This window comes from Solanum lycopersicum, chromosome 12 (genome assembly GCF_036512215.1).
Source record: "Solanum lycopersicum chromosome 12, SLM_r2.1".
Lineage (NCBI taxonomy): Eukaryota > Viridiplantae > Streptophyta > Magnoliopsida > Solanales > Solanaceae > Solanum > Solanum lycopersicum.
The window spans coordinates 68,246,392-68,270,599 of NC_090811.1; the positions used below are offsets into that span (position 1 = coordinate 68,246,392).

Genomic DNA, 24,208 nt, shown 5'->3' on the forward strand with positions numbered 1-24,208 from the left:
ACATTTTGTGCTCTTATATAGACTCACATATATTAATATATATATATATATATCCAAAGAAGAGTAAGTCATGGATACATGTGATATTAATATCATACAATAAAATTATTTTAATTTTCATGATATTATTGTTTTGTCATTCCAATAAGATCAAATCTTTTAGTTCATATCATATCATCTATTAAAGAAAAAAAAACTAAGTGAATTGATACTTTTTGGTTTTCTTTATTAGATTCACATCAAAACTTGAATAGGTATTACTTGCTTTTAAATATTTTATTTTAAAGAATATAAATTCTTTTGAAATAAATACTACTATAATTTTACTTACATTACTTAGGATAGACATAGATAAACACTACTTTTTATGATTATGATATTTACACAACTAATTATGGTAAGTTAATATATATCAAAATTAAGGGGATATAGTTATCTATTATTGCAATAGGTTAACTTTGATGATATGATAAGGAACTTCTATGTTATTGACAACTAATATATCTTAATTTGATTTTGCATTTCTAGATATTCTTAACTTATTTTTACTGTGCGTGTTAGTAACGATCATCTCGATATCTTTTATGTGTTATTTCACCATTGAGTGTTCATATGACACAATAATCGAAAACAAGTTGAAATATTAAGTTATCAGTTGAAATCAAGTTAAAATATTTAAATATGTATTTTGAAAGTTTAAGTGCATACTTACCATTTCAACATTAATTAATTACCCTACATGTCAGTTAAATTACTTTAACTTATACAATTATCTTGATACCTTCGATAATAATTATGTGTCACTTTAGCACTAAATTACACGACAAATTAAAATATTTAATCGACAATTAATTTTAAATTAAAATATCTAAATATGCAGTATCAATTTAAAATATTACTTACCAGCTGTCATCAAATTTAACAATTTATTTCGTACTATATTTTGATATTATTAGTTACATACCGTACATTTAATATCACATGCACACTGCTTAGGATTTGTTTTTATAATACAAAGCATGTATCATGTGTATCCGATCGATAATTATAATTTATTCGATTTTAATTTATCGATCTAATTGATAAGATCAACTTAACATTAAAGTAAATTAATTATGATTATTAAAATCGAATCCGATGCGATCACTAGTGTTGGCATATATTATTTTAAATCTTTATTTTTATTAATAAATTGTTTCATATACTATTTTAATATCACATGTGAACCATATTTTCTAATTAAATCTTCACGCAATAATATAATATAATAAAAGGAGAATAAAGACTGTAGTTTTATTAGGTTTACGTTTTATGCATTATTATATTAACATATTTATATGTCTAACTTTCGGAATTCGATAAACAAATCTTTTATAAATTAGATTGAATTTTTAAACTAATATTATTGATGGTTTTAATTCTTTTAATATATGAATGATGCTTGATTAAAAAAATTCTTCTATAGAAAATAAGAAGACTGCGAATTACTCAACTAACAGGTTAAAAAATTGTATATTTACTTACGATAAGGGTGAATATCACTTAATATTTTTAAAAATTAAAATTTTTAAATGAGACGATTAAATTAGAATACTCATTAAAAAAAAATATACACAATCGCACAAATTACCCCCATTTAGTGGATCTCGTTAGTATGACATGATTTTATTTTATTTTTAATTACATTCAAATCAAGGTAATTAGTGTCAGAATTTTTTATATATTTATTTTCATATTTTATATCAAATATTACAAAAAATTACTTATAATTAATAATCAAACACATTCTAATAATCAAATCTACCGCGTGCTCACTACTTTTGATGGATCACATGAGATTTTAAATGTTTATTTTATTAAATTTATAATAATATAATAATGATACTTGAATTCGCGTTACTATAATAATCGAAAGTGCTTCCTAATAAAAATGACTGCAAACTCGATTATTATAAAGTTATCAAGGGAACATGCAAGGCTATAAACTAGACATTAATAAGGAAGAGTATGAATTTTAAGTTGATACGAAGTGAGGCGGATCTAGAATTTAATTAAAGGTACTTTTTATAAATAAAATAAAGTTTCTTACAAAATTTCAAACCCTCCAAATTAATAAAGATTCTACTTCTAAGATGTAAATATATCACTAAAGAGAAACATATGGAAATTTGCATGATCCATGACCTGTCAAAAATTGCCAAATCAAACCAAAAAATAAATAAATTATTAGTTTGTAATAACATGAACATATATAATAGAAGAAAAATCAACTAAAAATACATGATATTGATACTTCAAATTTGTTATATTTATGATTGTCTTGAATAATAGCGATTAGCAACCTAAAAAAATAAGGTAGATTATCTGCTACACTAATTTACATATACTAATAGCGCCGGGAAAAAAATTCTTTATATTGACAATGTATACAAGCTAAAGGATAGTATCTTTGGATGATTTAGTTTATCAAAATAGCCAACAAAGATATATGTTTTTGTATGTTTAAGTATAATATAAATATATTACACACACACACACACATATATATATATATATGTTCTGTATATTATAGACAAACTGATAAATAAGTTTGACTAAAATGTATATATTGATATGTATTTCTAAGTTAAATCTGTTTATTTTTTTAATTTTCATTTGGTGTTTGACATCTGCCTTAGAGTCTGACAAAAACCGAATTCACATTGGGAAGTTTCACGTTAGAGGTAAAGCGCTCCCTAACAAAGATGATTGCGGGCTCAGGAGAACTCAAACTCAAACTCGAAAGCTCTGATTAAGGATAAAGGAGTATTTACCTCTGATTTTCAATTAATTGTTTCTATAAAGAATCTTATTTATAATTATTATAATAGTAATAAAGGAAAAGTTTAGGTTACTTACTTGGGTCAACATTGGTTTGAACAGCAAGCCCATTGAAATAACAAGTTTCACCATCTTCCCTATACTTGGCCCAATATGAACTAAATGCATAATTTGCATGTGATACAATAGATACAGGTTGATAACATGATTTTCCAGGAGAAATATCATCACAAGTTTCATTTCTCCTACATGCAAATTCCAAAGCTTGTCCTAAATCCATTTCATTCATAGTATCATTTGTCACCACACACCACAACTTCCCATGATATGGTCCATTATTTGTTGGTTGAGGTAAATCAATGAATTCAGTATCTAGGGTTTGTCCTGTCAAGTCGATATCGTACATCGGTCTACCATTAGGGTTTAACATACCCCAGTGCCTCTCTGTGCCCGGACCCTCCTTTTGATTTTCATCATAGAGAGAAAAAATAAACGTAGGTATTGCTAACCCTGGACGAGCTGGTGTCCCAATGGCTGGTTTTGAAACAATCCTACGTATGAGATTTCGATTGTACGTAGCTGCATTGTAGATATTAGCACCAATTTCATCATAATCGCCTCCATTAGGCCATCCGGTTTCAGCTATTGCCAGTCGGATGTTGTTAAACCCTAATTTTTGCATGGCGAAAACGACTGAATCAAGCATCTGATCCAATAGGTTTGTGTACACATAACCACTCACGGGGTCCACGTATGTTTGACTTCCTTGAAATAGTGCATAATCAAGACTTATAAAAGATGTATTTTGTGACCATGAAAAATAAGGGTAGGCATCAAGAAAAAAATATGACCTAGTCCAATTCAAGAATCTCAACAAAGGCATCAATATATTATTCCTTGATATATCTAACCTAAATTCACCACTCGAAGGTGGAAATGTTGTTTCCAATAGGTCCATAGCAAAAGGGGTACCAATTTTAATGTTGTGAATATTATGTTGATCGATAGAATTTCTAATATTATTCATCGCGGGTATAAGATCATACCATAAACCTTGATCGTCTTTGTTACTTAGGACTTCGTTACCTACTAAAATGTATCGAATCATGGTGTTTGGATAATATGGAAGAACGTTGTCGCGTACCCATTGGTTTGCAGCTGTTTGATTTGCTGCTACAACTGAGATTTGATTATTTGGTACCATGATTGAAACTTGAAGATTTGTACCTGATAATAATCTAAGTATTTCTGGATTTGCATCATAAATTTTTACTCTACCAGCTTTCATATTTTTCAATAATTCTATTGAATCATAGGGAGATGGCAAATTGTTTGCTACCCTTCCATAATTTACTCCAATAGGGCTTGCTCTACATACATCTACACCAACAAAAAAAAAACAATTAATTAGATGAAAAAATGTTTTAACCAATCAATAAATAGATAAATATAGGCACTAGGTATGAAATTCATCGTTGATCAATCGCTAAATAGCTTGTACCTAACATAATTTTTTGATGATATGTTGTTAAAATAGTGTTAAATAGGATTAATGATGATTTTTTTTTAAAAAAATGTTTAGTAGATAGAAGTTGTTCGCTACTAATTCATATTATGTTTAGTGATTCAAGAAGATTGTAACGCCTGTTTCGTACGATGCAAGTCATTTTTCATGGCGTTACTTTAATTGTTGACTTTCGTCCTACGTGAGGAAAGTAATACACATTTTCTTGATTGAATATATCGAAAAATAAGAAAGAATATTTTTTTTATAAATGACTTATGTCGTATCAAAGGTATCGTAAATAAAAAAGGACAAATTATAATGGTTAGGATTTTGTTTGAGAGAATACTTACTTGAGAAAAGAAGAAAACAAAGCAAAGCAATAGCAAAAGTGACTTCCACCATGATTTTCTCTTTGAACATCTTAACCAAAATACCAAAAAAAAAAAAAATTCAACAAATTGGAATGTTTTATGTGAAGTGAAATCCCAAATTTAGATATGTCTTTAGAGGTAAAAATGAAGAGGGTTTTATATTGAGAGAATTTAGAGGAATAGTTGAACTACCAAAAATAGAAATTTGTTAGTAACTAAGTGAGACAAAGATTGTGTTAATCAAGAAAATGAGAATTTGAATATTGAAAAATTAAATGAAAGAATAAATCATGTATGATTCTTGAATTTTACACAAGTAAAAGTGAAAGGCAAAAGACTATGTGGATGCAAAAGAAGTGTAGGTAAAAAAACATGTTTATTTATTTCTCTTTTGTACTTCTTGTGTTGTAAAGTTGTATTTCTTTTAACAACAACAACAAGTGTAATAACAACAGATTCAATATAATCTTATGAGTAGAGTCTGAAAAGAATAGAATGTATACAGACATTATCTGGAGGTTCGACTTAATACTTTCAAAAGAATTCGATGTGTTAAAGTTGGGCTTCAATTTTGGGAGAAATATGTAACAAGAGAGGCCCAAATGAATATATGTAACAAGAGAGGCCCAAATTTGTGTGGCTTAAATTTATATTTTTACAACATATATCCCACAAGCTATGCTGTGCATTCTTGAAATATTTAGTTTCTTCTAGGCATAAGTTGGATTTTGAAAAACAAAAATTAAAGATCGGCCTATTTGATGCTACTTAAGTAACAAGTAATATACTCTCTACAGATATGATGCAGCGGACGAGGCTACTTCTTTTTTTAACTAGTTAAAGATTTTGAATTCGAATTTTGATTATGAAAAAAAATTGATAGATAATATTTTTTTTAATGATCCGCTACCTGATATAAATCTGAATTACTTGAACTTCACCGTAGATACTAAATACTAAATGGAAAATTTATAAGATGGCAATATAATAATAGAATGGAGTGATGATTATGACATTTTTCCATTGTTATTATTTTTCTAGTCCTTGAATCATGGCATTTTCTTGGCATAATTACATTATGGCCTTGCCATTGACAAAGATATTATTTGTGCATTAGAATAATGATTAATGTGGTTGCAAAGAAAATTTTATAATTAATCATGTTGTTTTGACCTTTGTACCTATTATACTATGGCAAATTTAATTAGAGAATAATTAAATTATGAGTTCGCGTTAATTCAGTATTTTAAATTTAAATTTAAATTCGCATTTTCATATTAATCATTCAAACTACCCCATGTGTAATGATTAATGTATGGATAATTACATGTGATCTTATGATAAAACAAGTATAGTCCCTTCTATTTTATGTACAAATAATTACTCTTGCAAATTAAATTAATTGTTTCTCTACTTAATAATAAGATTTTTATTTATTTCTTGCTAGATCTGGTTGTGGAATGTGAGTTTATTATTGCTTTCATCACTATATATTAATCTTTCATATTATTTTAATTATCATTATCAATCAATCAATTACATTTTAAGGTCAAACTAATTGTACGTATATTATATATATCAAGTCAAACTAATTAGCGCCGGTTATATGAATTCTCATTTCTCCATATTCATTTTTCACTATTAATAACAACCATTTGATTTACTCTTCAAAGATTGTGGTAAGTGAAAACATTTTTAATTATTAAGAAATTCGAGTTCGAGATTTGAAAACATAATGTCCGAGTTAATTCGTGCATTTCTCAATCAGTTTTATAAAAGTATATGTTATCTTCTATCAATATAAATATCAGGTAATCGTATCCATCATAATTCACTGAGAAATCATCATATTCCTTCATTAATCGTTTTAGACTACGACCTCCTTGGATGCTTCCTATGAGTCTTTATAGATCGAATCGTTTTTAATAGAAAACGTTTTATCTCTAAACTCTCTACCACACATATCTTAATAAATCAAATTTAAATGAATATCGAATATTAAGATAAAACAATAAACCATATTGTGGCAACATCACATGTTCAAGAATGTCAAGACAGGTAATATGTTAGGTATGTTTGACAAATATAATTGTTTGTTTTCAATACATTTTAGGGTCCCACTTGCTACTGTACTATTATTATTACTTTCATATCTTAGTTAAATAAATAGTAGTTAGAAATATGAAAATAACTTGGATAGAAATATTAAACTAAGATTCACTTTATTATTTGATCTAAGATTGATATGAAATGTATTAAATAGCTCATATCATGTGTAGGTATTGAGTTAGGTGTTTTTGTTGATTTTTAGTCATTACATTATTGTGTTTAGTATACTTTAATCTTGAGTTTAGTCAGAGATGAATTATTATTTTGATAATAGAGTCAACTAATCTAAGCTACAATAAGTCAATTTATGACAATATATTCAGTATAATTTGATAAGTAAAAATATGAAAAGAGTAATGTATATATAATTTTATCACATTTAGTGAAAGGTAGAAAGATTATTTCGGATATATAAGACGATTTGTATGTAAAAGTGAAATTTTGAATCCATTTCTTATTGAAATTGACGAAACCTGACTACATTGAAAGCAAGGGTATAATTCATTACGTACAAATAAACTCATAGTCAACAAACTCGAATCGACAAATTTGGTTAGACAAAGTATAGAGATTCAACATCGATTACTAAATCTTACTTCATTTTTGCACACCTCAATTTACGTCATCGAATACATGTTGTATCTCACTAGCATAGATAATTCGTAGCTCTACTCATCAAGACTAATCTCTGCCGACAATTAAACTCCTCTTCAAAATCTTTACTCATTTCATTAATTACAACAATAATAATACCCAGTAAAACCTTACTAGGATGAGTAGAAGGTATAAAAATCTTACAACTAAATCGTGGAGATGGTATTACTGGATTGACCATCATGTCATATTTTTGAATATTTATCTGATCTACAATTATCTTTTAAATAACATGATAGTATAACTAATTAACTATCATTATTTTGCGATTATACCTATAATTATCTTTTGAATAATATGATATTATTTATAAAATATAAAGTCCTATACTTTTCCAATTTCCAACCAAAAAAGATGGATGTAGGGACTAGGGAGGAATATGAGGAAACTTCTCCTAGTTTTAATAGAGACATGCTATAACATAAATTAATTAAAAGTTTGTTAAAGAGGGGACAAATAAAATAAAAAAAATTAAGAATATAATTTAGTTGCTAACCAGTAGTAATTATCCTTACTCTTATCTATAAAAAAAACACCATTAATTTCCATTACATCAGGAGTTTGACCCAAAAAATCACATGTCATTATCATGAAATAAATTGATTTATTTTTTTCTTCTTACAATTAATTCTTTATCACATCAGAAGATATGGTACAATAAATCAAAATAATCCTCACTTAATTATCTCGATTTTAAATTATGAGAATGAAAAAGTCATATATAAAAAATTGCTTTATTCAAATGAGAATTTGAATAAGTTTGAATTTTTAATACTAATATCGAACATCGAACGTGGATAAAAAAAGACATGAATCACCAAACAAAAAATTGACAAGAAGTCCTATAACATGTGCACCACTACACCGTCCAAAGAAAAAAGAAAAAAATAGTTTTATTTAATTCAATATACACCCTTTTAATTTTATTTTTTTTAAAAAAATATTCTTGATCACCCCATGTGAATTTCAACTATATATAATAGATTAATAGCTCAATCAACTCCAACAAAAATATCAAGCAAAAAGATAAAGAATAACATGCTTGACAGCTTAAATCCAGCAAAAATGTTTTTGATTCACAAAAATTGGTTTATCTATTTTTATTCCTTATTTATGGAAAATAACTATTCATGTTGCACCCAAAGGTGTAGTCTAGTTATCACGAAGCGAGTCGAACGAAAATCATAGAAAATCGAGGTTTAAATTCACGTAAAGACAAAAATACAAATACCAAGTAAAGAACGAGTCAAACAAAAATTGAGGTTCAATTCATGCAAAGATAAAAAATACAAGTATTCAAGTAAATAATCGAGGAACATATAAAATTAGCCTTTGGAAACAATCTCTCTACCTCCACCTCCACGAGGTAAAGATATAATCAACATACATTTCACCATCTTCAGACCCCACTTGCGGGATTTCGATAAGTATTGTTGTACACATACGCAAACTAGCCTTATTTAAAAAATAATAATATCTTTTGTGTAGGATTACACTCCATATCCACCTGTTTACACACTTAAGTGGCACAAATAATGAAATCTTGTAGTGAAAAACTTAATAAGAAGAGTATATTTTGCATGTTTAACACAAGAACTCAAATCTATTTACATCAACTATGAAAGATTAAAAGAATTTAATACAATTTTTCTCTAACCAAACCACAAATAAACTCTTCTAGCCATCTTGGCTTCTTTGGTCTCTAATGATCTATCACCAAAAGGGTTATGAAAAGACGAAGTAAAATGCGTTGTTAAGACGAAACCAATTGACCGAATGGATTGTGTACCTTCCTTGATTGTTGCCCTAATGTCATCTGCAATCTGTTGAATTGAAAGTATCTGCAAATCCGGAAGGTTTCGAGGGTATACTTGAATGTGTTTGACTGAAGGAGATGTCATCGAACATTCTTGAAGTTCCTTCATCAGCTTGCCATCTTTGAAGGATTTGAGGAAGGCTCATTTGAAGGTCGATGCCACTGTCCTCGTCTTCATTTCTTGTAGGCTTCCACAGTTCTACGAGGGGGGCAAGGACATTGACTGCATGTCCCATGTCAGGGCGTTGGAATGGTTCTCGTGCAGTGCAATGGCCTGCTAACTCGGCAACCTTACAAATGCTCTCATATGTTTCCTCGTCAGGATCAAGAGTTGGGTCAATAGCCTTTCGGAGGTTGTCTTTGTTGACAAGGACCCTGCGAAGCCAGGTGACCAAATGAGACCTCTCGTCTGGCAAGGTCTCATCTAATGCTTTTCTACCAGTGATGATCTCCATTAGAACAACTCCAAATGCATACACATCTACTTTGGTCGTGACTCGTCCAGTAGCTGTAATAAAGAGGAGCAGTCACGTTTAATCCAAATTTTATAACGATCACCGACAACCTAGCTAAGACATACAAGAAACAGGACAAAACGAGATCTCTAAAGAAAATTAAACATGTTACGAGCAGAAAACTATTGTCAGCCAACGCAAAATCTAGAGATGTTGAACTTAATGTCTTGAAGAAGAGTGATATTCTAAAAGCCAGATATCTATTTTAGATCCAATGAGATCAGTCACACATGCTGTACCAACATCCGAATTTCAATTTGAAGATCGGATGATCTAGATTTCCACCTTATGTGTCTTTCAAATCGTACTCTTTATCGTTAACCATTAATTAATTTACTGGACAATGTTTCGGTATCAATCCACGAATCAGATCGAGATTAACAAACTAGCATTTGAACATGGAAATGTACTTCAACAAAGCTAACACCTCTCCATTTATCTCTAATATAGTGAAGATTTAAAGAACATGAAAGCTAATGATAGCGTGTTGTTTTAGTTTTCTATCAGTTTTACGACTAAAACGATTAAAGATCAGCAGAGGAAAGACAGACTTACCAGCATATTCAGGCGCCAAATAGCCAAAAGTTCCAGCCAACCGTGTCTCAACAGAATATTTCCCATCTGGGGCATTCTTAACCAATCCAAAATCTGCAACCTTGGCTCTCATATCATCCCCAAGAAGTATGTTAGAGGGCTTCAAATCCCTATGGATAAAACTTGTCTGAGCCAAGCTGTGGAGATATTCGACTCCCCTTGCAACATCTAATGCTATTGTGACCCTTTGCTTCCAGGTCAAAGTTGGGCACCCGTGTTCTTGCCATTCAAACAGATGCTGACTTAAAGTTCCTTGTGGCATGTACTCATACACCAAGAGTCTTTCGTTGCCGTTAACACAGAAACCAAGAAGAGCGACCAGATGCCTATGCCTAACTTTGGTAAGGACCGCGATTTCAGCTTGGAACTCATTCATTCCTTTAGTACCCATCGCTCCAGATTCCATCCTCTTCACAGCAATCTTAGTCCCATCATGTAATTCACCCTTATAAACGACTCCAAATCCTCCTCTACCCAAGATATTTTCTTCGCTGAAGTTGTTTGTCACTTGTCGAAGCACCTGAATGGAAATGACAACATTTCCACCTTCAAATATCGGCATCTCAGTATGATCCCCACTGCTCTGGCTCTGTAATTCACTAGGGACTCCTGCATATCCATTACCTATCACTAAACCAGGCTTAACCATATCATTGCTCCTTTCCGGATTCTGAACCCTCCCAAATCTCTTATGTCGTCTCCTTATGTAACATTTGTAGGACACATACAAAACAACAAGGATAAATATAAAGACAGATATAACCACACCAGCAACCACTCCAAGTTGAACTGAGGATCCCTTCGAGCCACCAGATGAATTTCCACCATCACTACTCGACCCAGACCCCGGTGATCCACCACTACCCCCTCCATCACTAATATTCTTTCCAAGAAACACGTTACCACCATTAATAAACTTCACATTTGATCGAAATGCAGGTACAGGACCAGATAAATTGTTATTAGAAACATCAAGAGTTTGAAGCATAGGCAACGCTGCCAAGCTTTCCGGTATAGATCCGGTAAGATTGTTATCATTCAATAACAAATTCCTCAAACTAGTCAATTTAGCAAAAGCAGGAGATATAAAACCCGATAAACGTAGCTTACCAAGTGTTACAACATCCACTTTCTTTTTCGATCCATCACAACTTACATGTGACCATCCATTACAAGCATCATTTCCTTTCCAAGAATCAGCCAAAAACCCCGGATATCCAAAACCACCCGCCACATCTAAAAGCGTCATAACCTGCGAATCACAAGGTCCAGGAATATCCAAACAAAAACTATTAGTACTCCCAATCTCCACCTTAACCTTATTTCCAAACTGTGGCATTGGACCCTGCAACTTATTGTTTTGCAAAGATATACTCAACAAGTTAGGAAGATTCATCACTGAATCAGGTATAACACCAGTAAAATCATTATCCCTTAACTGCAAATCAGATATACTTTCACATTTCGACAAATCGGGTATAGGACCAGTAAAAGAATTAGCATGTAACCACACTTGTGACAACTGAACCATACTTGAAATCACATCAATAGTTCCTGATAACCCTTTAACCTGATTATTCAGCCATAAATTCTTAATCTCAGAATCCCCAAAACTAGCAGGCAAAGAACCAGTAAAATTATTATAAGACAATCTCAAATCCTGAAGATTAGGGAATTTACCAAGAAAATCAGGTATAACACCAAACAAACTAGCATTACTAGCATAAACAGTAATCAAATTATTACTATCAATCAAATAACTAGGAATTTGCCAAGGACTCAACTTCCAATTCTCACTAATACTAAAAATCTGCAAACTAGTAAGACCCAAAAGGAAGTCTTGAGGAACAGATGTAAATCCATTGTCATTCAAGTAAATCTCAGCTAAATTCGACATGTTTGCGAAAGATGGAAGAACCCCAGAAAGTGAATTCCTCTGAACTGAAAGAATTTTGAGATTTGACAGTTGATTAAGCTCAGATGGCAAAACCCCAGAAAGACCTTGAGAATCAAGATTAATGGAAACAACAGTATTACTCGATTTATCACAAGTAACTTTACTCCAATCACAGTAAGGCTTTGAAGCATCCCAACCAGATGGTGGCTTAGACAAACCCTTCAGAAAATTTGACATGACGGCACTGTCATCGGAAAATGTCAATGAAATCAAGGTGAAGAAGAAGTTAACAAGAAAAAATAGTTTGTGGGGTGCCATTAATGGAGTTTTTAGAGATCTAGGAACAATCAACAATGGAGTTTTTCTTTTCTTTTTTTTTGGCTGTTGTTCTTGAATTTTTTTTGGTAAAGATTACTCTTTTTTGCTATGATTCTTGAAAATTTTGAAGATTTAATTTTTTTTTTTGGGAATTTTTGTTGAAATTTTTTGGGTTTATGAGTTTTTCATCAGTAAGCTAAGTGACAGCTTTAGATGAACTGTATATGTTTGTCAACAAATGGTTGCTTTTATTCTATTTTTTTTCTTACAAATGTTTCACTTTTTTTAAAAAAAAATTATTAAAATAAAAATTTGGTTATGAACTTTATTATAAGAAAAATATTGTTTTATTACATGAAAAATAACAACAATATATTGTAGAGTATAAGGAGATTTTATAGGTATATTAGAGGTATAGAGATAGTTTTTAATAAATTCTGAATCGAAGAAAAACAGTTTAAAGTAATGTATAGAAAGAAATAACGAAAAATAAAGATAATTACAGTAAATGTAATGAATAATCTGATAAATAGAAGTGATAACATGATATAATGATAACAGAAGAATAAGTGAGATAACATTGAACTATCGGACGTACTTTCTATCGTTATTCGTGTCCTTTCATAGCTTATTATATAAGACTATGTCTTCGGTAAATTGAAATTGTGTTCTATTCCGACGAATCACATCTCCTCAATACTTGTTCGGTCTACCCTCTATCTCGCTTAAAATCATCCGTACTCAACCTCTCATACTTCTCTCTTGAAACCATCCATGTTCAACCTCTCGTACTTCCGACACTAGGATCGTATATTCACGCATTTCTTATGCTAATGTCCGACTCATCTCAGTCTCGTTTTTCTCATTTTGTTTAATATAAAGGTCACTTCTACCTTATCCCAAATATTTACATTACTAATTTTGTCTCCCATATTATATCTACATATCCATCTCAGCATCCTCATCTCCACGTCGAATTTAAGTATATTAAATATCTTGATTTTATTGTTATATGATATACTTTTAAATTATTTAGTCATACATCTTTTGTAACTTTCTTGGTATTTACCATTGACCTTAAAGTCTATGCTAAAATTCTGATAAAAAGTCTCAAGGGAAAATACCAGATATTTTCTAAAATATCTTGTATATTTGTGTATTTAATTATTTGTTAGAGTTTTGTGATTCATGTTTGATTTTTCAAATTTTTAGTTTTATAAATATGCAACTCAACTAAGTCAAAATAAATGTGTTCAATTTGTTCCTTTTCTAGTATTCGGTGTAATTGTTATGTATTTGTTTTTCAGCTCGTATAAAAATTAACAATTTAATATGTGTATGTTGAAATGTCAAAAATATATACATGGAAGAAATACATATTATAATAAATATTTTTTTGAATTTTTCTTTTTCAAATTTTTCCTTTTAAAGTTAGAGTTCAAATTCTAATAAAAAATCGAAATGTTTCAATTTAAATAATTTGAAGTAACGATCAATCCATATAAAGAAAGAGTTTATTAAATATTTTTTTACTAAAACTAGGTCAAGAAATTATTAAAACATCCACACAATTTATCACTCATTTATAATATAATTTTTAAGCAAAGTTATTTAGATTGTATTTATTACTTTCATCTACCTATCTTTAAGACAAGTTAATGTAGTAGTTAGTGAACACTCTAATTAATCAACTTTTCTTCAAATATACACTTGAATAATTCAACAACCTTATATTATTACTTATCATTACTAAAATTGTAATTATTGATTGATAATTGAAGAAATATGAAAAATGAGTCGATAACTATTGTTTGCAAATAATTTTTACCAATGAATAAACTCATGAGAACTAGCAATTTTATTTTTTTTTAGTGAAGAGTGCAAATTTTGTATTTGTATATTGATCGGAAAAGTAATAGTCGTGGTAACATTACAATAATCGATATGTTCATCATACTATACTTTTTAAATTCTATTTTAATTTGATGTGTGATATTTGTATTGAATTCAGATTTGTTCGAATATATATCAGTTACCACGAGGTAAGTAAGACCATTAATGAGAAAGTGTGCCCTACTATGTTTTTCTTTTTTATTACAAAATAATTTGAAGCTTTTAATTAAGAGCAAAGAACTGTATTTATACGCTTACATATTATTAGAATTTGAATGACTATGCTTTTATCGTAAGTCTAGAAAAATAAATTCGAACATGCATATTTTTTTTTAAAAGAATATTTTATCTGATTTTAAAATATTCGTATTCCTAATTATGAGAATACAAATTAAATAGGAGTGACTATCGTACTTTTGGCTTATGTATGAAAACTAAAGAAAGGAAGAAAAAAAAAGAATTAAAAAAATAGTGTTCGTATATTTTTTTTAATTACTTCCTTTGTTTAGTTTGACAAAAGAAAATAAATGTAAAAAAATAGTTACTACTTTTAATAGTTAAATAAAAATTAAGGAAAATAAAGAAAATAATTACATTATCATGTAATCGCGTACGAATATAGCTACCTTCAAGATAGCTATATATGCATAACAATTGATTTGGTATGATCGCGTTATTATTTAATATTTTTTTCACGATGTTTTTACTTATTATTTAATAATTCATAATTTATTATTTATCCTACTTTTTAATAGTAACTTTACCTTTTTTGTAGATTTATCATTCAAATTATTGATGTATAACATTATGTAACGATATAGAACGATACAATATATTCAAATTATTATACTTAATAAAGCAATACAATAGGACACAATATATTCACATATTATACTCAATAAAGTACAATACGATACAATACGGTATAACACAATATGATAAATAATATAATATAATATATAATAAAACAATACGTAACAACCGTCCAAACATCACAATATAAGTGTAGAAATTGAACTCGTTTATCAAATGGGCCTAATTACCTTATAAAATAATATAATGTTAGTTTAATTTGGAGTAATTATTGATTAAGAAGTTTTTGACAAAGTATCACGCTTCATATTTTCCACACGTTAACGTGTTATATTTTAGTTAAAAACCAAATGAAACATCAAGTGGGCATAACTTATAACCGAAGTGACGGAGTTAGCATTTTTATTAATAGAGTTTAATTTACGAAAAAAGTTAATACACAAAAAAATCGAAAGAAACTTTAACACTTACTTTACATATATAAAAATAATTTCAAACACATATAACAACATAATTTTTTATCGATGAACCCTCTTCAGTTCGGCCATACTTCGCTCTGCCCTTGCTTATTATAAATGACAAGGGCACGGAATGAGAATTTGAACCTTATGAATTTTGAATACCACATTAATTTTTAAGTTCAATGTATATTCACTAAAAAAATTTAACAAACACAAAATTTAAATCAAATTTATTCGGTTCGAGCTAATTTTTTTATCTCCTATAAATATAAATTATGCTAAATAATCTAACGTGTGGATTTTATAAATTGCAAAGTCAATTTTTGAGGCATTTTGATAAAGATATTGTTCCGTCAATTAAGGGGTTAGTTGTTTTTACTAATATTATTAATTATTATCTTATTTTTATATATTTATTTTAATTTATTAATGCCCAAGAATCATACAGTTTCCATTTGGAAGTTATCCACTTTGGTCCTTTGTTTTTTTTTTTATTTCGCCTAGTGTCCGGTGTTATCTGACTCCGATTAATTTGAATATACATTATAATTTATATGATATTTTTGAATTTTGAGATTTAAATAAGTTTTCTAATTATAAATTTGCATATGTCTTCTATATTTTTGAATATTTAAGAATAAATAACTAAAGCCTTCGAAAAAATGTAAAAGATAAGAAAAATTAAATAATATGGAGGGTATTTTGGTAAACTAACAATTTATTCTTAGAAATTATGTAATGAATACAAGTTTGAATACGATGAACCAAACTGATCCCAACATAACTAATCCAGTAGGACTTATTCCGACATAACTTATATTCGAGCCAAACGAAACCTTGTATTATAATATTACAAACCCTCTATGAATTTCTTGATATTGTCATGTGAAGAACCTCCAATTTTCAAAGCATCCAAAGCCAAATTTCTCCATTTCTTCACATTCTTTTTAATTTCTTCCCCTTTTTCTCCATTTTCCATTAAAATTCCCAAACACCTCTTTAACTCTTCTTTTTTTACAAGTCCTTCCACTTCTTTTACTCTAACTCCAATTCCCCAAACTTCCTCCAACATTTTGGCATTTGTTGTTTGGTCAGAAAATTGTGGATACCCCACAATAGGTACCCCACTCACCAGACTTTCTAGAGTCGAATTCCATCCACAGTGTGTAACAAAACACCCTATCGACTTATGACATAGTACCTCCATTTGTGAACACCATGGCACAATTAAACCTAATTTTTCATCTGTTATGACATCGTCACATTCAAGATTCTTCTTTTTTCCTTCGTCTTCCCCTTTTCTCCTCGTCCATAAAAAAGGCCTTTCACTTTCTAATAATCCGCGTAAAATTTCTCTCTCTTGTTCTTTCTTTAACACGGCTAAGCTCCCGAACGATACATACACAACAGAGCCCTCATGTCTCGAATCCAACCATTGATGATAGTTTTTTTCGGGTTTATCAAATAATTCACATCCAAATGACTTGTCCTTAGGGTCATTTCCGTCAGAAAAAGCTGAGGGAACCAAAGGGCCTATCGAAAACAACCTGAATTTATCGATAACTCTCATGGATTTTTCTTCTAACGCGTTGAACGTGTTGATGAGTACATAAGAATTTGGATCATTTTCAAGATTTTGTATGTGTTCTCTCAAAATAGGTATCATGATTGAAGAAAGATGATTATTAGGTAAAACTATAGTAGGAATATCATTGCATGAAAATAAGGGCAATTCCGGAATTTCAATTGGAAAGGAGGGCATAACCGTAAAATCGCTAGAGGAGTTACTATAAACTCCGTTAGTGGAATTTAACAAATGGTAATAAATTGCAAAAGCAGTACCACATTGAATGACAAGAAAAGCTGACGGCACGTGTATCTCACGCGCCACCACCGCAACCCACGGCAAGAGAATTGTGTAGACCAAGAACGTAACGGGGTGACCCTCCTCGGAAAATTTTCGAACGAGATCTCTGAGGTTTTTCGATCCGTTTATCTTTAAATCGTTCATGAAATAATCGACTGTGCTGTTCGAATTCATCCAAGAGTCATCGTCGCACCCATCGGAGAACGAGGAATAGAATAGCCCGTCTTGTGTTGGAAGGTTGTTCATTCGACTAAGGCCGTAAACGGTCGTGATGAAGGTGGCGCGTGCACCGGCGCGTGCTAGGTTTTTGGCTAGTTGGAGAGTGGGGTTTATGTGGCCTTGTGCAGGCAAAGAAATAACAAGGAAATGTTGTTTATTCATGTTTGATTAATATAATATGATAATTAAGTGGGTTCAAATTTTATGATTGTGAAATTTATGAGATGTTATACATATATATATATAGGGGGTGTCAAAAGGTAAAAAGTCCACTAGTCGAGTGTGTACATTAAATTAATAAATATAATTAATGATAAAATTAATATTACTTTTGACTAAAATATAAATACTTTTGGGCTAAAAGATTTAGTGCATAATGGAGTGTTTAAACTCGTTTGGATTGACTGAAATGATTTTTAATTAAAATAAATAAAAAGTAGAGGGAGATTTGCTTTTGATTTTTGATTTAATTTAAGTCATTTTGATTTTGCCAAACGCTTCCTAACTTATTTTAAGTAATTTTTTATATTTTTCAAACACTTTTAAAAGTCAAAAACCGATTTAAAAATATATTTAACCAATTTTTAATTCAATCCATATATCCTCAAAGAGGATTCAGAATATAGAAGTAAACACGTGAATGAAAGAAGCAAATAAAATTCAGAATCTACAATACATACATAAATAATATTTCAATCTTTATATATCCAGTATAATATTCTGACAAGCTGTCTTGATGTATATATGCACACAAATTTGTACAAGAAACGTATAAAATCGAATCGAAAAGATAAAATCGAATCGAAAAGATAAAATCAAACCGGAAATCAAGTAAAGTCGAAAAAATAATCTTTGTTTTTATCGATTAATGGTAAGAACTATATTGTCTAATTTATTTGTTCTTTATAAAGACTTTTAAGCTAGTTAGAATCTTGTTTGATGCATATATACATATTTATCTTTGGTTTTCTCAATAACTAACAAGATCTAGCTGTTCTAGTTTGTCACTTAGTAGAGAACTTGTTCTCATAGAGGGGGACGGCCAATACTCACTCTTACGTCGAAGAATTACACTATATATATAAATTAAAGATCTCAACATTAAATATTAAACTTATCAAATTTTAATTTTAAATTCTGCTTCTATGTGAAAAAAACAGGAATAAAGGTGCAAGTGAATGAAGCTGATCTTGTATTACATATAAATGAATTGATAATATAATGTGTAGAAGTTAGGTTAAGAATTAGTATAATAAGAGTGATTATTATGTATACTGAATATGTGTTCTGCTTTTGAATCGATCAGATATATCACTTTACTCGATGTATATAAATATACACGATATATCGAGACGTCGATTGATGTATTTAAAATCGAGATGAAATATATTAAGAAATTACGTAATATATTTAAAATCGAAACACGATGTATCAAAATCCGACCAAATTTAAGTCCCATCACTTGTCATTTATGACACATAAAATGATCCCTTTGTACTCTCCAATCTAATGGTAGTTGCACTCCCCATTCCACGTACAAATGTGCCACCCCCCACACAATATTATGTTTATGTGTTATATATATATATATATATATATATTATATGAGCAAATCAACTATCCATCAAAAATACAAAACCAATAAAAATAATAGCAAGTTTATTTTTTTTCCAAAAAATAATGATGAAGCCTCATGTTATTGTAACAACATTTCCAGCACAAGGTCATATTAATCCAGCACTACAATTTGCTAAAAATCTTGTAAAAAATGGCATACAAGTGACATTTTCTACAAGTATTTATGCACAAAGACTTATGGATGAAAAAAAATCCATTGATAATTTTCCAAAGGGGTTAATGAATTTTGTTCCATTTTCTGATGGATTTGATGATGGATTTGATCATTCAAAAGATCCTGTATTTTATATGTCACAACTTAGAAAATGTGGAAGTCAAACTGTCAAAAATATTATCATCAATTGTTCTGAAAATGGGAGTCCTATAACTTGCCTACTTTACTCCATTTTTCTTCCTTGGGCAGCAGAGGTAATTTTCCTTCTTGATTATTACTTAGTGCGTTCGGTCTGTCTCCACACATCTCGACTATTTTCACAGGTTATCTACTATCTCCTATCAGCACATTCTTGATTATATATACGAATAATAGTACTTTGAGTCTCTCGGTTATAAGTAAATTTTTTATTTTTGATCCTTATATGACATGACTATGTTGAATATTGAACTTTCGATTAATTGAAATTATAAATCGCTATGCTATTTTATTACTCATGTGTTATGTTAAGTTTGTAATTATCAAATTTACTTTTAAAAATAGTTTAAATATAATATATTTCCTAGCTAAAGGGGAAAAAAAAGACATTTTTATTATTTAAAAGTTAAATATATTCGATTAGTCAAATATATTATTACTAAGAACTATGTACCAAAAGTACTATTATCCCTTATTTTCATTATGTCTCAACTTTTAGCATGTTCCCCTACGTGTTCTAGTGGGCTAAACACGTCCTTCTATATGTAATGTTAAATTATTTTAATTATATTATGTCTCAACTTTTAGCATGTCTCCCTATATGTTTTCGACTTTGTTTCATTTTCATGGGCTAAACACGTCCTTCTATATGTAATGTTGAATTATTTTAATAATATTATGTCTGAACAGGTCGCACGTGAAGTCAACATTCCTTCAGCTCTTCTTTGGAGTCAACCAGCTACAATCTTAGACATATATTATTTCAACTTTCATGGATATGAAAAAGAAATGTCTAATGAATCAAATGATCCAAATTGGTCCATTCAACTTCCTCACCTTCCACAATTAAAAACTAAAGATCTTCCTTCATTTTTACTTCCATCAAATGCTAAAGGAAGCCTTAGAGTTGCACTTCCACCTTTCAAAGAATTAATAAACACATTAGATTCTGAAATTAATCCAAAAATTCTTGTGAATACATTTGATGAATTAGAGCCACATGCATTAAAAGCAATTGAAAATTACAAATTTTATGGAATTGGACCATTAATACCTAGTGCATTTTTAGATGGAAATGACCCTTTAGATTCTTGTTTTGGTGCTGATCTTTTTGACAAGTCAAATGACTATATAGAATGGTTAAACACAAAGGAAAATTCATCTGTTGTTTATATATCATTTGGGAGTTTAATGAATCCATCAATAAGCCAAATGGAGGAGATATCAAAAGGGTTGATAGGTATAGGGAGACCATTTTTATGGATTATAAAACAAGATGAAAAAAACAAAGAAAATGAGAAAAATGTAATTGGTTGTATTGAAGAGTTGGAGAAAATAGGAAAAATTGTACCATGGTGTTCACAACTCGAAGTTTTGAGACATCCGTCTTTAGGATGTTTTGTTTCACACTGTGGATGGAATTCAGCTCTGGAGAGCTTAGCTTGTGGAGTACCTGTCGTGGCTTTTCCTCAATGGACCGATCAAATGACAAATGCTAAGCAAATTGAAGATGTGTGGAAGAGTGGAGTTAGAGTGAATGTGAATGAAGATGGTATTGTTGAGAGTGAAGAATTGAAAAGGTGTATTGAATGTGTTATGGATGGAGGGGTAAAAGGGGAAGAAATGAGAAAAAACGCGAAAAAATGGAAAGAATTGGCTAGAGAAGCTGTGAAAGAAGGTGGATCTTCACACAAGAATTTAAAGGCTTTTATTGATGAAGTTGCCAAAGGTTATTGATATGTGACTTTGTATCATTTGCTTATTATTTGTTAAGAATAAGATGAGATAGCTTCTCTGTTGCTCGGACTTTTGAAAAACGTTGACAACTGCATGTTGGATCCTTCAAAAGTAGTGCATTTTTTTTGGAAGATACGACATGAGTGAGACAACATAGGAAAGTTTTGAGCAACATAGGATAGTTAAGTGTTCTTTTTATTTCTATCTTATTATTGTGCCTTCAACTTTTCTAATAAAATCCAATTTGAAAGATTCATGACAAGTTATAGTAACGTTCTTGAGCATCACACTTCATAGATGCGGAGATTTGATTTTGTAATCCAATTTGAACTATCTAATATCTGAAATTCACTAGTCTAACTAATTCAGATTCATGTCACGTATGATCTATTAAAGGCGAAAGCTCTCTTTATCAAAGGTGTATTCAAGGATTTTCTCCATTCTTAAAACTCGAACTTGAGACTTCTGATTAAGGGTGAAGATATCCTATCCTATACATTCCTTCAAATCCCTCGATATTCACAGACATGTTATCTCAATTTCCTGCACTTAAACATTAAATTCAAAGAATTATTATGTATTTCATAAGAACAAGATCAATTACTGTTGTTTTGAACACTCCAAAAATGTTGTTGCATTTGTTGTCGAATTCTCCAAAAATGCACTGCTTTTTAATATCCAACATGCACCTATTGACATTTTTGAAGAGTCGAAGCAATATAGGTTACTACACACATAAATTGGTCCCCTACGCCATCAGTACAATTAACAGAAAATTGGATGTTGTCCACTCATTCATTATCTTCTAAACTCTCAAAGAATTAAAGATGATTTTCATGTTCGTATTTGTTTCATTTCCATCATTCTTATTTACCTCGAAAAAATGGCATCTTTGAATGATGATTGTCATGTTCTTGTTGTTTCGTTTACCGGACAAGGAAATATCAATCCATGTATTCAATTTTCCAAGAATTTGATCAAATTAGGTGTAAATGTCACATTCTCAACAAGCCTAACAGCTTTTAATCGAATCTCGAATCTTCCAACCATACAAGGATTAACATTTGCTCCTTTCTCTGATGGTTATGATGGCAACTTCAAAGGTCCCATGAACAGAATCCATGAGTTCAATGCTTCATTGAGGACTCATGGTACTGAGTTTGTCACGAATTTAGTCGAAGACAGGGCAAAACAGGGCTGCCCTTTTAAACGTATCATCTACACGACGTTAACTGCCTGGATTGGTTTATTAGCCAAGAAAATCAACGTTCCATCGACGTTTCTTTGGATTCAACCAGCCTCAGTCTTGAATATTTACTACTATTTTTTCAATGGTTATGAGGATTCTATCAAGAATTGTTCAAAAGATCAATCTTTTGAGCTTCCTGGACTGCCTTTGTTGTCTCGTCGTGATTTCCCTTCTATCTTGTTCAATGATTCGAATGATTGGACATTACTTGCCATGAAAGAACATGTTGAGTTGCTAAAGAGTGAGACTAACCAAAAAGTTCTTGTGAACACTTTCGATGCTTTGGAATTTGATGCTGTGAATGTTATAGAGAGTGTTACTATATCCGGAATTGGCCCTTTGATTCCTTCGGCTTTTCTTGATGGAAATGATTCTTCTGATACTTCATTTGGAGTTGATATGAGACGAAGTCTCGATAAGTATATGGATTGGTTGGATTCTAAGGCTAAAGAATCGGTAATTTACATAGCATTTGGTAGTTATTCTCAGATACCAAATCAACTCATGGAGGAGATTGCTCATGGTTTAGTTTTGTGTAAAAGGCCATTTTTGTGGATAATTAGAGAGGGGGCGAATGGCGAAAAGCCATTTGAAAAGTTGAGTTGCAAAGAGGAGTTGGAAGAGTTAGGGAAAACAGTGGATTGGTGTTCACAAGTGGAGGTTCTACAACACCCTTCGTTGGCGTGCTTCTTGACTCACTGTGGATGGAATTCGAGTATGGAGAGTTTGGCTTCGGGGGTTCCTGTCGTGGCGTGTCCTCTTTGGATCGATCAATTAAGTAATGCGAAGCTTATTCAAGATGTTTGGAAGACGGGAGTTAGAGTGAACGCCAACGATGAAGGTGTTATCGAGAGGAATGAGTTCGCGAGGTGTATGGAGATTGTGGTGGGAGATGGGGAAAAAGGGGATGAAATAAGAAAAAATGCTAAGAAATGGAGGGATTTAGCTAAGGATGCTATGAAAGAAAATGGTTCATCTAATGTCAATCTCAAGGCTTACGTTAATGAGATTTTGCTTGGGGAATAAATCATTTGTAAGGCCAATTTACGTTACTCAGAGTCTCCAAAAATGTTGATGCATCCGTTTGGCCATCTTGGACATCCCACGACTATTTCACCAACTCAGGTATCAAGTGATTCTTCCCACCAAGGCATTTGATATCAAGTGATACAGTCGATTTTTATAAATAAATAGTTACATGTTTGGAATAAAAATAATAAACCATGACATGTTATGGTGCAAGTCTAGCTTAATTTGAAACTTGTGTAAATACTCTGTAGTCTGCTTTCTTTCTGTTCTTTTTTTGGTTGGTTGGTGGTGAGATTTAAAAGTACGGTTCAACCGAACTTAGTAACTTAGACTTAATATATTTGTCGAG

The 24,208-nt window shown here is 30.6% G+C and overlaps 5 protein-coding genes across 6 annotated transcripts; 2 read left to right on the top strand and 3 right to left on the bottom strand.

The window, feature by feature from the left end:
• Positions 1-2,041: 2,041 nt before the first annotated feature.
• Positions 2,042-4,835, bottom strand: LOC101263006 (probable glucan endo-1,3-beta-glucosidase A6). The gene is made up of 3 exons (XM_010316549.4): positions 4,678-4,835; positions 2,899-4,200; positions 2,042-2,184 (listed from the first exon to the last, which is right to left on the bottom strand). Exons 1-3 carry the CDS (start codon positions 4,745-4,747, stop codon positions 2,147-2,149), a joined length of 1,410 nt encoding a protein of 469 aa, XP_010314851.2. The 5' UTR covers positions 4,748-4,835; the 3' UTR covers positions 2,042-2,146.
• A 4,082-nt stretch (positions 4,836-8,917) lies between these two features.
• LOC101257454 (receptor-like kinase TMK4) lies at positions 8,918-13,119 on the bottom strand. Its single transcript, XM_004252931.5, has 2 exons — positions 10,348-13,119; positions 8,918-9,785 (listed from the first exon to the last, which is right to left on the bottom strand). Exons 1-2 carry the CDS (start codon positions 12,599-12,601, stop codon positions 9,274-9,276), a joined length of 2,766 nt encoding a protein of 921 aa, XP_004252979.1. The 5' UTR covers positions 12,602-13,119; the 3' UTR covers positions 8,918-9,273.
• Positions 13,120-16,468: 3,349 nt separating this feature from the next.
• Positions 16,469-18,183, bottom strand: LOC101262706 (UDP-glycosyltransferase 75C1-like). The gene has a single exon (XM_004253117.5). The coding sequence runs from the start codon at positions 18,014-18,016 to the stop codon at positions 16,619-16,621; it is 1,398 nt and encodes a 465-aa protein (XP_004253165.2). The 5' UTR covers positions 18,017-18,183; the 3' UTR covers positions 16,469-16,618.
• Positions 18,184-19,464: 1,281 nt separating this feature from the next.
• On the top strand, positions 19,465-21,843 carry LOC101257156 (UDP-glycosyltransferase 75C1-like). 2 transcript variants are annotated; one of them, XM_004252930.5, is made up of 2 exons: positions 19,465-19,900; positions 20,535-21,843. In XM_004252930.5, the coding sequence occupies exons 1-2, from the start codon at positions 19,535-19,537 to the stop codon at positions 21,579-21,581; spliced, it is 1,413 nt and encodes a 470-aa protein (XP_004252978.1). In that variant the 5' UTR covers positions 19,465-19,534; the 3' UTR covers positions 21,582-21,843. The 2 variants fall into 2 exon arrangements, with proteins under 2 accessions (XP_004252978.1, XP_069148497.1); XM_069292396.1 differs by having other exon boundaries at positions 19,467-19,969.
• Positions 21,844-22,353: 510 nt separating this feature from the next.
• On the top strand, positions 22,354-24,100 carry LOC101256859 (UDP-glycosyltransferase 75C1-like). Its single transcript, XM_004252929.5, has one exon. It carries the CDS (start codon positions 22,465-22,467, stop codon positions 23,854-23,856), a length of 1,392 nt encoding a protein of 463 aa, XP_004252977.1. The 5' UTR covers positions 22,354-22,464; the 3' UTR covers positions 23,857-24,100.
• The last annotated feature ends 108 nt before the right edge of the window (positions 24,101-24,208 follow it).

Coding starts and splice junctions, on each gene's coding strand:
- LOC101257454 (XM_004252931.5), bottom strand. CDS start 12,601: ATGGCACCCCACAAACTATTTTTTCTTGTTAACTTCTTCTTCACCTTG. Junction 9,786..10,347: donor TTTGGCGCCTGAATATGCTG/GTAAGTCTGTCT, acceptor TCTTTATTACAG/CTACTGGACGAGTCACGACC.
- LOC101257156 (XM_069292396.1), top strand. CDS start 19,535: ATGATGAAGCCTCATGTTATTGTAACAACATTTCCAGCACAAGGTCAT. Junction 19,970..20,534: donor CATCTCGACTATTTTCACAG/GTTATCTACTAT, acceptor ATGTCTGAACAG/GTCGCACGTGAAGTCAACAT.
- LOC101262706 (XM_004253117.5), bottom strand. CDS start 18,016: ATGAATAAACAACATTTCCTTGTTATTTCTTTGCCTGCACAAGGCCAC.
- LOC101263006 (XM_010316549.4), bottom strand. CDS start 4,747: ATGTTCAAAGAGAAAATCATGGTGGAAGTCACTTTTGCTATTGCTTTG. Junction 4,201..4,677: donor TTGTTTTCTTCTTTTCTCAA/GTAAGTATTCTC, acceptor TTGTTGGTGTAG/ATGTATGTAGAGCAAGCCCT. Junction 2,185..2,898: donor TCAAACCAATGTTGACCCAA/GTAAGTAACCTA, acceptor AATTTTTGACAG/GTCATGGATCATGCAAATTT.
- LOC101256859 (XM_004252929.5), top strand. CDS start 22,465: ATGGCATCTTTGAATGATGATTGTCATGTTCTTGTTGTTTCGTTTACC.